The 13,220-nt window shown below is 41.2% G+C and overlaps 1 protein-coding gene across 3 annotated transcripts in view; it reads right to left on the reverse strand.

The window, feature by feature from the left end:
* Positions 1-13,220, reverse strand: part of NIPAL3 (NIPA like domain containing 3) — an 81,067-nt gene that overhangs the window by 46,290 nt on the left and 21,557 nt on the right. For all 3 annotated transcript variants that reach the window (XM_077150819.1, XM_077150816.1, XM_077150817.1), the window contains 3 exons: positions 9,076-9,144; positions 8,096-8,267; positions 5,479-5,538 (listed from right to left, as the gene is read on the reverse strand). In XM_077150819.1, the coding sequence (XP_077006934.1) occupies positions 5,479-5,538; positions 8,096-8,183 (148 nt within the window). In that variant the 5' untranslated portion in view covers positions 8,184-8,267; positions 9,076-9,144. The remainder of the gene's footprint in view (positions 1-5,478; positions 5,539-8,095; positions 8,268-9,075; positions 9,145-13,220) is intronic.

The raw sequence follows: 13,220 nt of genomic DNA on the forward strand, positions 1-13,220 counted from the left end.
CCAGCAGGAGTTAGAAACAGGGTAAGCTAATGGGTAATTGGAGCTGAAGGGATACAGACTGTGCAACAGGACTAGATACAAAAACTCAAAAATGGACAGCACAATAATACCTAATTGTAAAGTAATCATGTTAAAACACTGAATGAAGCTGCATCTGAGCTATAGGTTTGTTTTTTTTTTTTACTATTATTATTACTTTTATTTCTTTTCTCTATATTAACATTCTATATCTTTTTCTGTTGTGTTGCTAGTTCTTCTAAACCGATGCAAATGTACTAAGAAACGATGATCATGCATCTATGTGATGATGTTAAGAATTACTGATTGCATATGTAGAATGGTATGATTTCTAAATGTTGGGTTAATTTCTTTTTTTCTGTTAATTAATAATAAAAAAAAAAAGAACATGGCATTTTCTGGAGTACATAACAGCTCCAAATCAGCACAAAACCAAAAGTTGATTCTTCAGAACGATCAATAAAATTGACAAATCTTTAGCAAGACGGACCCAAAAAAAAAAAAAAAAAAAAAAAGAGGTACAAATAATTAAAATTACAAATGAAATGGGAAACATTATTACCAACTCCATAGAGGAAAAAAAAAGGATTATAAGCAGATATTATGAACAACTGTACACCAACAAATTAGATGATAACTTAGATGAAATGGACAAATCCCTAGAAACACAGAAAAACCTCACTGACTCAAGAAGAAATAAAAGATCTATACAGAATAACAGATTCAAGAGATTGAATCAGTAATCAAAACCCTTCCAGCGGGCGGGCCGCGGTGGCTCAGCGGGCAAAGTGCTTGCCTGCTATGCCGGAGGACCTCGGTTCGATTCCCGGCCCCAGCCCATGTAACAAAAAACGGAAAAACAAAATACAATAAAACAAGAAAATGTTTAAAGATGTTTCCCTTTCTTCCTTCCTTCCTTCCTTCTATCCTTCCTTCCTTCTCTCTGTCTAAAAAAAAAAAAAAAAAAAAAAAAACCCTTCCAGCAAGGAAAAGCCCAGGACCTAATGACTTCACTGGCAAATTATACCAAATATTCCAAGAAGAATTAACACCAACCCTGTGCAAACTCTTCCAAACAACTGAAGAGGAGGGAACACTACCTAATTCATTCTATGAGGCCAATATCACCTTAATCCCAAAGCCAGATAAAGATATCACAAGAAAAGAAAATTACAGACCAATATCCTAAATGAACATAGATGCAAAATTTCTCAACAAAATACTAGCAAACCGAATCCAACAGCACATTAAAAAAATTATACATCATGAACTTCCATGAAGATGGCAGAGTGGGGTGGACTGAATTCACCCCTGCTCCATGGGACAACATAGGGGATGGGGAGACAAGGGCGAGGACTGTAGTCCCAGGGGGTGAGTGATCAAACAGGGTCTTCAGTGTTTCTGGGGGAGGAGAGAGGCAGGGGTCAGGGATCAGGGTGGGGGGAGCACAGTGGGTCTGATCAGCCATGACCCCCCACTGGGGGCAGGTGGTGGTGCACAGGGAAGTGTAGATCTGAGGCAAGTGACCACCTCTCCGCTCCAGGTGTTGGCTGGGGAAACCTCCCTGAGCAGCTTCACAGCTTGCGGCACCCACGGGAGCCCGGAGGCATGTCTTGCCCTCTAACATGAAGAGCCTCACCCCTGAGGCTGCGGGCAGTTGCCTCATCAGGTGCTGTGAGTGGCCATCCTGTCAGGCACAGTAGTGGTGGATCTGCCAGGTGCTGGGCAGCAGATTGGCCGCTTTTCTGGGCATTGCAACTGCTCTGCCATCCTGCCACCACTGTATGCTGGAAGCAGAGCCCCCCCTTGGTGCATGCCATCATCCCAGCCAGTCAATGCAGTTGGGGGAGGGGGAGAAGGCTTGAGGGGAGGAGGTACTTCAAGGGCACCACCTGCTGGGAAGAAGCAGTACAGTAAGTGCAGCCTGGTAAACTCCCTATGTGCCTAGGTGTTTTGTTTTGTTTTGTTAATATTTTTATTATTACTTTTAATTTTTATTTAAATATATTTTTATATATTTCTATAAAAAGCTAAGACTACCTATAACAAGGCCTAGGAGTTGTTTCCAGGAAACCACTTTTGTTGCTCAGACATGACTTCTTTCTAAGCCCAACTCTGCAAGGAAAATCATTATCCTACCCCCTGCATGGGACATGACAACGAAGGGTGAAAATCTGCCTGGCAACATGGGACATGACTTTCAGAGCCTGGCCTTCTTGATTGACAACCTTCTGAACCAAAAGGGGGAAAAGAAATGCAACAAACATCAGTGGCTGTGCTGGTTTGAAAGGTTGTATGGACCCTAGAAAATCCATGTTTTAATCAAGATCCCATTTTGTAAAGGCAGAATAATCCCTATTCAAAACTGTATGTAATTAGATCATCTCTCTGGAGATGTATTCCAAACAAGAGTGTTTGTTAAACTGGATTAGGTAGAGGTGTGTCTCCACCCATTTGGGTGGGTCGTGAGAAGTTTCTGGGGTCCTATAAAAGAAGAAACATTTTGGAGAATGAGAGATTTGAAGAGAACAGAGAATGCTGCAGCACCACAAAGCAGAGAGTCCACCAGGAGCCAGCGACCTTTGGAGATGAAGAAGGAAAATGCCTCCCAGGGAGCTTTATGAAACCAGAAGCCAGGAGAGAAACCTAGCAGATGACGCCGTGCTTGCCATGTGCCCTTTCAGCTGAGAGAGAAGTCCTGACTGTGTTCGCCAGGTGCCTTCTCACTTGAGAGAAAAACCCTAAGCTTCATCGGCCTTCTTGAACCAAGGTTTCTTTCCTTGGATGCCTTTTATTGGACATTTCGATAGACTTGTTTTAATTGGGACATTTTCTCAGCCTTAGAACTATAAACTAGCAACTTATTAAATTTCCCTTTTTAAAAGCCATTCTGTTTCTGGAATATTGCATTCTGGCAGCTAGCAAACTAGAACAGTAGTTACAAGAGTTCAAGTAGAGTCGAGAGGCTAATCTGGAGGCTACTCTTATGCAAGCTTCAACTAGATATTGCTAGTTACCATGGTTTGCAAAACCCCAACCAAAACCATTCCTGGTAACCCTAAAGAACAACTAGGGCTCTATTTGAGATTCTACAAAAGCTTCATGCACTGAGATTACTTTCCAGAAATCTACACCCTCCAGATGGGTTCCTAGGCCAGATAAGTCTTGAAATCAAGAGGGGCCAGCCCCTCTATGAGGCTCTATTCCATCTTATCAACATACTTTTCCAACATGAAAAAGTTAGAATGGGCATTGCCCAAACACCCCTAAAGATTGGGAGAGGGATTAAAGGAGAAGGAGAAATTATAACAGGGAAGATAGGATTTAACAAATCAGCAGGACTGCTGAATCATTATACTGATATTTCTTTCAGTCTGCAGTGTCTTGGAGCAGCCAGAAGGAAAAATCTAAAACTGTGGAACCTGAAATCTGTTCCTTAACTATCTGTTACAATGTACTTTGAAATTTATTGCTTTTTTGTATATACGCTATATTTCACAACAAAAATGTTAAAGCACATTTTTCTATATATTATTTACCATTTTTATTTTATGTATATTTATATTTTTAATGGATTTCCTATTTTATATATACATATATATATACACACACGTACATATATACACACACACATATATAAAATTTCTTTTTTCCTCTCCCTTCTGTGGGCACAGTCATTCCCAATATATCTGGGGTGTTTCCTCCTGACTTTGGGGCCTACTACTGTTGAGGTGTTTGGCTTTTTAAAATATTTTTGAAATCTTATTTTATTACTTATTTCTTGTGTGTGCATGAGCTGGGAATTGAGCCTGGGTTTTCCGTGTGGCAGGCAGGTGTTCTCCCACTGAACTACCTGAGCACTCCTGCCTAGCTTTTAATACACCCTCAAGTAGAACTATACCCTTTACATGAGATCTGCACCTTCATTTGGTGGGGAATTACGGACAAACCAAGTGCAGAAGGGAACTGTCAATGCAAAACCAAGTAAATACAAAGCTTTAGATAAGTGAAGGAAGTTAACTTGCAAAATAACCTTATGAACATAATCAAATGTCCTGAACAGAACAGAAAATCACAAACCATGTGAAGATCCAAGTAGAAATGGCCTAGTCAAACAACCCAATCAAAATACCAGAGGGGACACAGAATATGGAACAACTACTCAAGGATATTTATAAAGAAATAAAGGATATCAGGAAGATATGAGAAGAGCATAAAGAAGAATTTGAAAGATTAAATAGAAAAATGGTAGAACTCACAGAGACAAAAGATATAGTAGACCAAATAAGAAATATGCTAGATCTGATGAACTGTGTTCCAGCAGCCCTGATTCTTGCAGACAACTGTATAACTATATAGCTTTTAAAATGTGACCATATGACTATGAAAAACTTGTGTCTGATTCTCCTTTTCTCCAGGGCATGGGCAGAAGAGTAGAGTATAGATAAAAAATAAACAAATAATGGGGGGGGGGTGGTTAAGGGGTAAAAAAAAATTTTAAGTAGATTAAAATACTAGTTGTCAATGAGAGGGAGGGGTAATGGTATGGTACATATGCGTTATTTCTTTTTCTGGAGTGATGCAAATGTTCTAAAAATGATCACAGTGATGAATATACAGTATGTGATGATATTGTGAGCACTGATTGTACACTACATATGGAATGTTTGTATGTTAAGATTTATCAATAAAAATATTTAAAAAAAGAAAAAAGAACCCCATCTGTCTTATTGCTGTATCCCTGGCACCTACAGAGCTCGGAACCTAGCAGGTGTTTTGGGGAAACACTTCTTTCCCACTCCTCAGGTTTCCATGTGGAGGGACCTCCAATAGAGTAATGCTTTGGCTTCTCACCCTTTTTGTCTGCATTTCTCACGTGAGTGGCACTAATCTATCAAGATAATTTAAACATTAGGGCTCTGCTCTCTTTTCTTCCTTCTCTGCCCCAAGTTGTATGAGGCAGTAATTCTGGAAGTGTCTCTACTCTGCAAACCCAAATGTGTCCTTGGGAGATTGGGTGCTAAGGGGTATCAGGAGAGAGTATAAGCCAGTTCCTCTGGCTGCACACCTAAGGCATACATGTGCCAGTCTAGCTCTTATCAGTAATCAAGTGTAACTTGTGATTTCCAGTGTTTGACTCCTGGGTTTATTTCCCACTGCTTAAGAACTCAGGAAAAGAAGGCACCTTTTATTGGGCCTTCCAAAATTTTAACAATAAATGCTCAGTAAATATTGATTGAAGGGAATGAAGGAAAGACCATTTTTAATTGCTTCACAGATGACTCTAATGTGCAGCCAAGTTAAGAAACCACTGATTTAAAAACCTTGATCAGCCATATGAGGGTGGAACATTGAACCGCAGAAGAGAGACAAAGTATTTTTAAATTAGGCAAGCTGGTATATAATAAAGAAAATAAACAAGCATAAGATTAGTGGCATGGCTCAAATCACCGAACTTACTCAGAAAGTCTTTAGGTTTCCATTTTTCTTTGATGAATATGATTCCTATGATGGCACTAGCTGTTAAAAAAAAAAAAAAAAGCACAGGGAAAAGAGAATTAAAGTTGCTGCCAATCAAGGGAGGTACCCGCCCCTGCCCTTGAGGTTGGTTCATATGCACTGGTATTTCCTAAACTCTCACTCAAGTTTCCAACAGCGAGTTTGGTTCCCTGTGGCTCCCGTTATTCCATCTGGGAAAGAGAGTCTTCCTCCCTGAGCTTTCCTACCAGCTTTCTTCAAGGCTGGGAGCACTGCATGTTGAGGACTTGTCGTACAACAGGCAATTTACACAAGTTATTTCCGGCGAGTTCACCTTTTGATGTGGGTGCTTCTATTATTATAATAATAGAGTATTATTATTATACAAGTGCAGACACTGAGGCTAAGAGAGGGGAAGGACCCATCCAAGATCACACAGCTGGTAAGGGAAGGCAAGGTGTGAACCCAGGCCTGTCACATACCAGGGTTCTCACTCCTTCCACAGGAACACCTCCCTTTGACATTTCCCCTGGTTCCCTTCTCTCCCTGACTCACCTACGTTTACAGACATACACAAGCTCCTGGTGAATGTGGACAGGGCACTGGAGAGGAATTAGACAGACCTGGATTACTCTCCCAGTTCTGCCTCTCTGGCTGCGTGTTCTTGGGAAGGGTACTTCATCTGTGTCTGTTTCCTAGCTTATGAGATGGTGGGCTGGATCCATGATACCAGCTCTCTGACTGTCAAATATTCAAGAAACCATGGCTAACTTGAAATTGGCCACAGGAGGACCTACACCCTGTAAGCTGGGAAATGTTACAAGTCAAGGCTTCCTTTCCTTCTTTTTCTCTTTTCCCCTCTTTTCCCTCTCTTCCTACTCCCGCTTTCTTTTTTTCTGAAAGTCAGTTTATCAGCTCACTACTGAAAATACCTACCTCTCTGAGTTACAGGTGTGATTAGATGAGATAATATATGTAAATCATCTGGCAAAGAGTAAATGTTAGTAATAATAGCTCAATTATTATTATTATTAAAGTAACTGAAGCAATGACTAGCAAGTACCAGGTACCCAATTAATGGTTATTATTATTTTTTAATATTTTCATTGGGTAATTTCAAAAGCTCTAAGAGCCCTTAACTCCCAGTAGCTTATATCTGAAGTTGCATCATTTTGATTCAACCCTCTTTTAAAAGTACTCTGATTATTTGATCCTGAATAAAGTTTAAGGATGAATAAAGTACTTATGCACTCAGTCGCTTATTCCTTAATATGAATAAAGATTCTACATACCTGTAGAGGCCAGGTAGCAACATAATGTGGAAAGTGGACCACATGTAGGACAACTGGGAAAGGTGGGGACTATGGAAAACTAGTTGCTTCAACTAAAGGCATCCAAATTACATTAAAAAAAAAAAACCTGCGTGGGAAAATGCACAGCATATCTGAGGACGTCAACCACCTCCCAGGCTGCCAGTTGACCAAAGTTGGTCAAGAAAAAGAGGGTTTTTTAATAGGATCAAGGAAAGCAATTAGGTTTCCACTTCTTTGCCAAATCCAGGCTGATTGGTAATAGCTATCTGGAGCTCTGAGAATTCTGAAGCCCCATCTAGGCGTGCTGGGAAGGAGTGCTAGGATTGATTAATGATGTCCACCTTGGGCACAAGAAGGGGCCATGTCACTATGGATACAGGAGACATCTGCCATCCCTGGTGTAGAAGAGGGCCTTCTTAACTCAAGGAGAAGACCCAAAATATTACTTTCTCCTTAAAGAGCAGGGAAGAGCTTCTAGGCAGTATAGTCCTTTCCAGCAAGAAAGAAAGGAAGGGAAACATTTTGAAGCAAGTTCATTGTCCCAGAAACTGTACAAAAAGTTATTATCCACTAATCTACTAACATTTTGTATTTAAGAAGAAAATAATTTTTTTCTAATTCTATTTTATTTGTGACCTAAAACGCCTTTGTCCTTAGCTGGTTCAAATGCTCTGCATTATCATTTCAGTGATGACAGAAGTCACAGAACAATGGCAGATGACAAAGACAATGGTGTTTTAAAAATAAAAGTTGATGTGAAAAGATTAGAGTAATCTGAACATTTATTTCTTAGAGGTGCAAAATATCCAAACCCCATAAAAGCTTAGTTTGTCTTTTTGATAATAACGTGAAGAGTTTAAGGTTCATTTTCTTTCTGCAATAGAAATAAAAAATGATTCTGATAAACTTTCTTATTATATTCTGGAGCGAGAGCCCATTTTATATCCCAGCCCTGCCCCTTGTTAGCTGTGTCTTTAGATAAGTAACTTCACCTCTCTGTGCCTCAGTTTCCTCATCTGTAAAATGGAGGTGGATAAAAACACTACCTCCTTCATAATGCTGCAGGGAGAACTAGATGAATTAATATCCATAACGTGCCTAGAACAGGGCCTGGCCTGTATGAGGCCCTTTGTAAATACTAGCTACTAATATCAATGCAGGAGTTGGTTTGTTTAATGAGTATCTTTGACCCTGGCAAAGATGCACAAGAAACAGATGCACAAGGTCCACCCTGGTCACGCAGCGGACAAGTCCCAGGGGTGGGGCGGGTGGGGCTCTGTTCTTACCGATCACGGAGACTGCGCTGAGAGGCACGATGAGCGAAAGTGGAGCAAAGGCGTAGGCGGCAAACACTCCAAGCTCGCCAAGAAGCATCAGGAACAGGCCCAGCCACCATGTCTTGGTCTTGAAATAGGCCCGAGGATCCTTGGAGCCTGCCAGGCGGATGTGGCAGTACTTCTAAGAAATCCAAGAGGGTGATGTGCCCATATAGTTGGGAAAATATGATGCATACATCCTGAATCTATCCCAGCCCACTTTTAAAACATAACTTTGAAAAATTGGTCAAGCTCTTTGGAGTGATACAGTATCGATCTGAACACTAGCTTGTCCCAAGCTGGCTGGGAATCCTAGGATTGAACTTCTCCCTTAACTGCAGATCCCAGGATTCTCAGTGTTTGGGATGCCCACTCAGCATGTGGGTTTCTAAAGACCCTGCCCTCCCTGCAGACACACTTGGCTCTTTGTGTCTGTAGGGAGGCATTTGTCCATGACTCCTACCCCTACTGGGTGAAGGATGCCCCCAGGGGCACTAGCAACTCTCCTTCCCAAACGTCCCTGCCGCACCTGCACAGTGAAGTGAGTTCCCCTGGTTCTCTCAGGAGAAGCTCCTTGTCCTTTCAGCACCCCCAGACTACAGCTGCCAGCCACTCAGATAAACTAAAGGTATTTTAGGAGAGGCATCAACAGCATCTGGTATAGGACAACCTCAAAGGCTTTAAGTACCAGGAATGCTATAATAGGAACTGAACTTCACACAGAGATAATCTGGGTAGTGGAATGTGAGGCAAACAGGAGAGGACAGCCCAGAGCCCTGGAGGCCAGTTAGGAGGTCGCTGACAGCCCAAGGAGGAAAAGGTGGGCCTGAAGGCAGGGCTGAAAGGGATGGGGTAGGCAACGTCCCAGAGAGGAGGCGGATGGGCCTGGACAAGACACCTGACTTATCTGCACTATCTCTACCTGAAACAGTGCTGGTGATGAAACTTACCTGGAGGTTAAGTGCAATACTGACCACAAGGTGCCCGAAAATTGCCAAGAGGGCACCAATCAGGTTTTCCTATAAGAAAATTAACAGGAGCAAGATGAGTTGGGTCTAAGCCAAGGGGCCCCAGGTTACATGTAAGACCCAATTATCTGCTCTACCAAAACCCAAAACCAGAAAAATAAGAGCCATCCCAAAGCCACACCCCAGACCCTCTGTAAGAATTTTACTTCCTAAGATTAATCTGGTGGCCTTGCTGGTTTATAAACTGCTGCCCAGAACTGGATACCTTCTTTGCAGCTACAGAGCACTCCAGAAAGCATCATCCTCTGGCCAAAAGGTTTTAGACCCTAATGAAGCCTAAACCTGGTCCACTATTCATTCCCCTTCAGATACTGACTTGCCACTGTTCTACAGAAAAGCAACAGTCAGAAATCAGAATTTGCAAGAGAAATGCAGGCAGGGATTCTATTTGCCATCTTATCAATGGATTCTTCAGGCTCTTATCAATGGAGTCTCAAAGAGATTCCTTTAACTAGATAACTTGCTTAGGGCATTTAAAATTACTTAATTTATAAAAATTTAACTTAAATCACCTTAAGAGTAACATTCAGATTCCTTGGCAAGGCATTTTTTAAAAACTTTATAAAACTATTACCAAACACATATTCATCATGGAATACTTAGGGAATATAGATAAATAAAAAGCAAAATAATCACCACCAAAATAAAACAGCTGTAATTCTATAACCCAGAGATAATTACCACAAACATTTTCATTCTTATTCTTGTGAAGTTTTTCCTATCTATAAATTCATATATCAGTGAAAATGTTTGTTTTACAAATATAAGATTACAATCTATTTTACAACTTGTTATTTTACTTAACATACTATGAACATATTTCCCTTTCAGGTAGATCTAATCAATCATGTAAAATAAATGTAAAATAACTCATCATATGGGTATGCCATATTTCACATAATTGCTTCTGTTATTGGTTATTGAGGCTATTCTCTTATTTTTAAAGGTGGTTTCTTTTTCGGGGGGTGGGGTGGGGTGGGGTGCATGATCCAGGAATTGAACTCAGGCCTCCCACGTGAAAAGCAAGCATTCTACCACTGAATCACCTGTGCATCTGCTCATTCTCTTATTTTTAAAAAAACACTGAATGAATATCCTGGTGCACACATCTTTATATATTTGTGTGGATTATTCAATTGGGATGTTTTCAGAAGTGAGATTGCTGAGTCAAAAGTATACCTGCCTTAGCATTTTAACTACTGCATATTATGTCCCCCAACACTCTCTTCAGCGTATTTTACCACCAAACACCCAAGGAATGTACTATTTTAGCAAAACAATAACCTCCCTTCCTAGGACATGCTTTTTACAACCCTTCTGCTGCTCCAGGGGCTCCTCCATCCTGGGTGTCCTCCTCTGTGAAATCCTGACTTTGCTCACAGCCTGGGCCAGGCACAGTCCTCATTCTCTCAAGTTTCAATCCATCTGGGAAGAAGATAATTAGCAAGCACCCCAGGGTGGGCCAGGCCTCCTCAGGACAGAAGGAAGGAGCTGGCATCCCTCTCCTCCCCTCTTCTGGAATGCAGAGTGTTACGGAGCCCAGGGAAGTCTTTCCTGAGAAGGGGCGGTTGGTTGTGGGATAAGGGAGAGGGAGGCCTCCCTGACCAAAACACCGTGGCTGCCCTGGACTTCTCCCCCAGCAAGAAGCAGCATGCAGCAGAAGGGAAGGACCCTGAGCTAGGAGCCAGAAACCCAGATTCTAGTCCCAGTTCTGCAGCCACTTCACTGTGTGACCTGAGACAGGTCCCTCTCCCTTTGTCTGAAAAATGAAGTGCTAACCAAGATGACCAGTAATGGCCCCTCTAGTCTTGACCCAAGTCTCTGGTTCAGGGCCAAGCGGCCAAGAGAAACCGAGTGAATGATCAAGACAGATCTGAAAGCAACTCTGACTCTTCTCACCTAAAGTAGGCAACAGGCAGGGAGGTTATTGAGGAGCCGGCTTCCTCTCCCCAAGCCAGAGTCCTCCCTTCCTCAAGACCCAATTCAGTCATCATCTTCCATGAAGCCACCCCAATCAGTACTGCTCTCACAGCCTGGCCGCACTCATTCAGTCCTTCATCTCTGTTGTCATTTCATATGGTTTTGTCTCTTCTTCTTACTTAGACAGAATTAAACTACCCAAGGGCAGAAACTATGTCCTTCCTACAGGACCATAAACTCCAGGGGCTTAAAGAGATGGAAAAGGCAGGCTTTCCCAAACTGAGTTGCAAGAAATTAATGGAACTGTGGGGTGACCCGATATTCTTAAGGGACTGCCCCAGCACAGTAAGCGGGTGAGAGGACGGTTATTGGGAGGTCATGTTTCCAGCTCTGGCAGACCTTGGCTTGCATCCAGGGTTCATCACTCATGACAATGTGACTTGGGCACATCTCCGAAGCACCTCTTCCTCATCTATAAAATGGATTATTAAGATTACTTTCCCACAAGGAGATGGCAAGGATGAAATGAGATAATCCTGTGGAAATAACAAAGAACTGTTCCTGGCACAAGTCAGAGGAAGAGAGGTATAAATTTCTCTATTATAGGACTTCTCAGAGCCTTCAATAAATATTAGCTAACACAGAAAGCTCCATCAGCCAGTGATGTGATGTCATGGAAACCACCTAAGTGCCAGGTATATCCTAGTAGGAGGTGGTCAGGGGTATTAGAAAGAGCTCGGCCTTTGGAAACTGACAGACCAGGCTTGTAAAAATTAGAAATGAGACAACAATGATAATGGCAAAAAAAAGTCCCACATACTGAGTACTTACTATGTGCCAAGTATTATACTAAATACTTCATGCATATTAACATTTAATCTTCAGAACAACCCTATGAGGTAGGTACTTTTATTACCTAATGTTACAGTAAGGACATTGAAGGGAGGGTAAGAGGTAGCTGATAAGTGGCTGAAACAGAATTAGAACCACAGCCCATGTTCTCAACTATTATGCCAAACCATGCAATATATGTAGAAATATATGTAATTAAACTAAGTACAGGCACAGGTGTAGTAAAATGAACAATATTTCAACCCTCTCTGGAATATGCCAGGTTAATTCAAGGTGTCTCTAAGTGAAAAAGTTATAGGTATAGTTGATAAAGCCTTTTTGATAAATGTCACAGAAATTGTGAAATTAAAACAAATTCTTGTATAATTCAATATTTTGCTTTGAACACAAGTGAAAGAAGCCTTAATCATACAGTTAGGGAATAAGTAAAAAAAAAAAAAAAAAAATAGCCTTATCACTATTTGATTTTTAGTCCATAACCTGGAAGGAGTTAAAAGAACTTAGTGATACTGGTATATCAATACTCCTTCCATTCCAGGGACTTACTTAAGTGAACAAGGCATTCCGTATTTCCAGCTATAAAAACCTGATGTTGAAATAGAACTAATACTAAACTAACCCATTCTAGTAATCGGTAATATTGGTCTTGAAAACATGAATTTAGTAAAGAAGTACTGGGGGGACTGAACTATGTTCCCCAGAAAAGGCATGTTCAGGTTCCAACCTCTGGTCCTGTAAACAGACCTTTGTCCTATTTGTAAATAGGACCTCTGACTATGCTATTAGCTGAGGTATACCCAAGCTGAATAAGGGTGAGCCTTGGTCCAATAAGACTGAAGACCTTAGGCACAAAGGAAATTGGACAGAAAAAGAGAAGCCACAGGGAGCAGCCAGAAACCAGAAGTCAACAGAGCTTAGAAGAGAAAGAAGATGCCTCCATGTGCACTGTCATGTGGTAGAAAAGCCAAGGACCGAGGAACTCAGCAGCCAGCCCCAGAACGCCACAGTTTTCAGGGAGAAAGCACTGCCATGCTGGTGCCTGGATTTTGGACTTCTCCTGGCCTCACATCCACATAAGCCATTAACTTCTCATTGTTTAAGCCAATCCATTGTACAGTATTTGTTTTAGAAGCTGGGGAAACTAAAACAAGTCCCATTCTTGTCATTCAGATATCCATTTCTAATAAAATGTTATTTTTGTTTAATAATATTTTTTAAACTTTTTATTGCTTTAATAAGTTGCTTTTATTCAATTGCACCAAGAAAAAATTATTGTGTTGAATTAACACTTACAA

This window comes from Tamandua tetradactyla, chromosome 2, assembly GCF_023851605.1.
Source record: "Tamandua tetradactyla isolate mTamTet1 chromosome 2, mTamTet1.pri, whole genome shotgun sequence".
In the NCBI taxonomy this organism is placed as follows: Eukaryota; Metazoa; Chordata; class Mammalia; order Pilosa; family Myrmecophagidae; genus Tamandua; species Tamandua tetradactyla.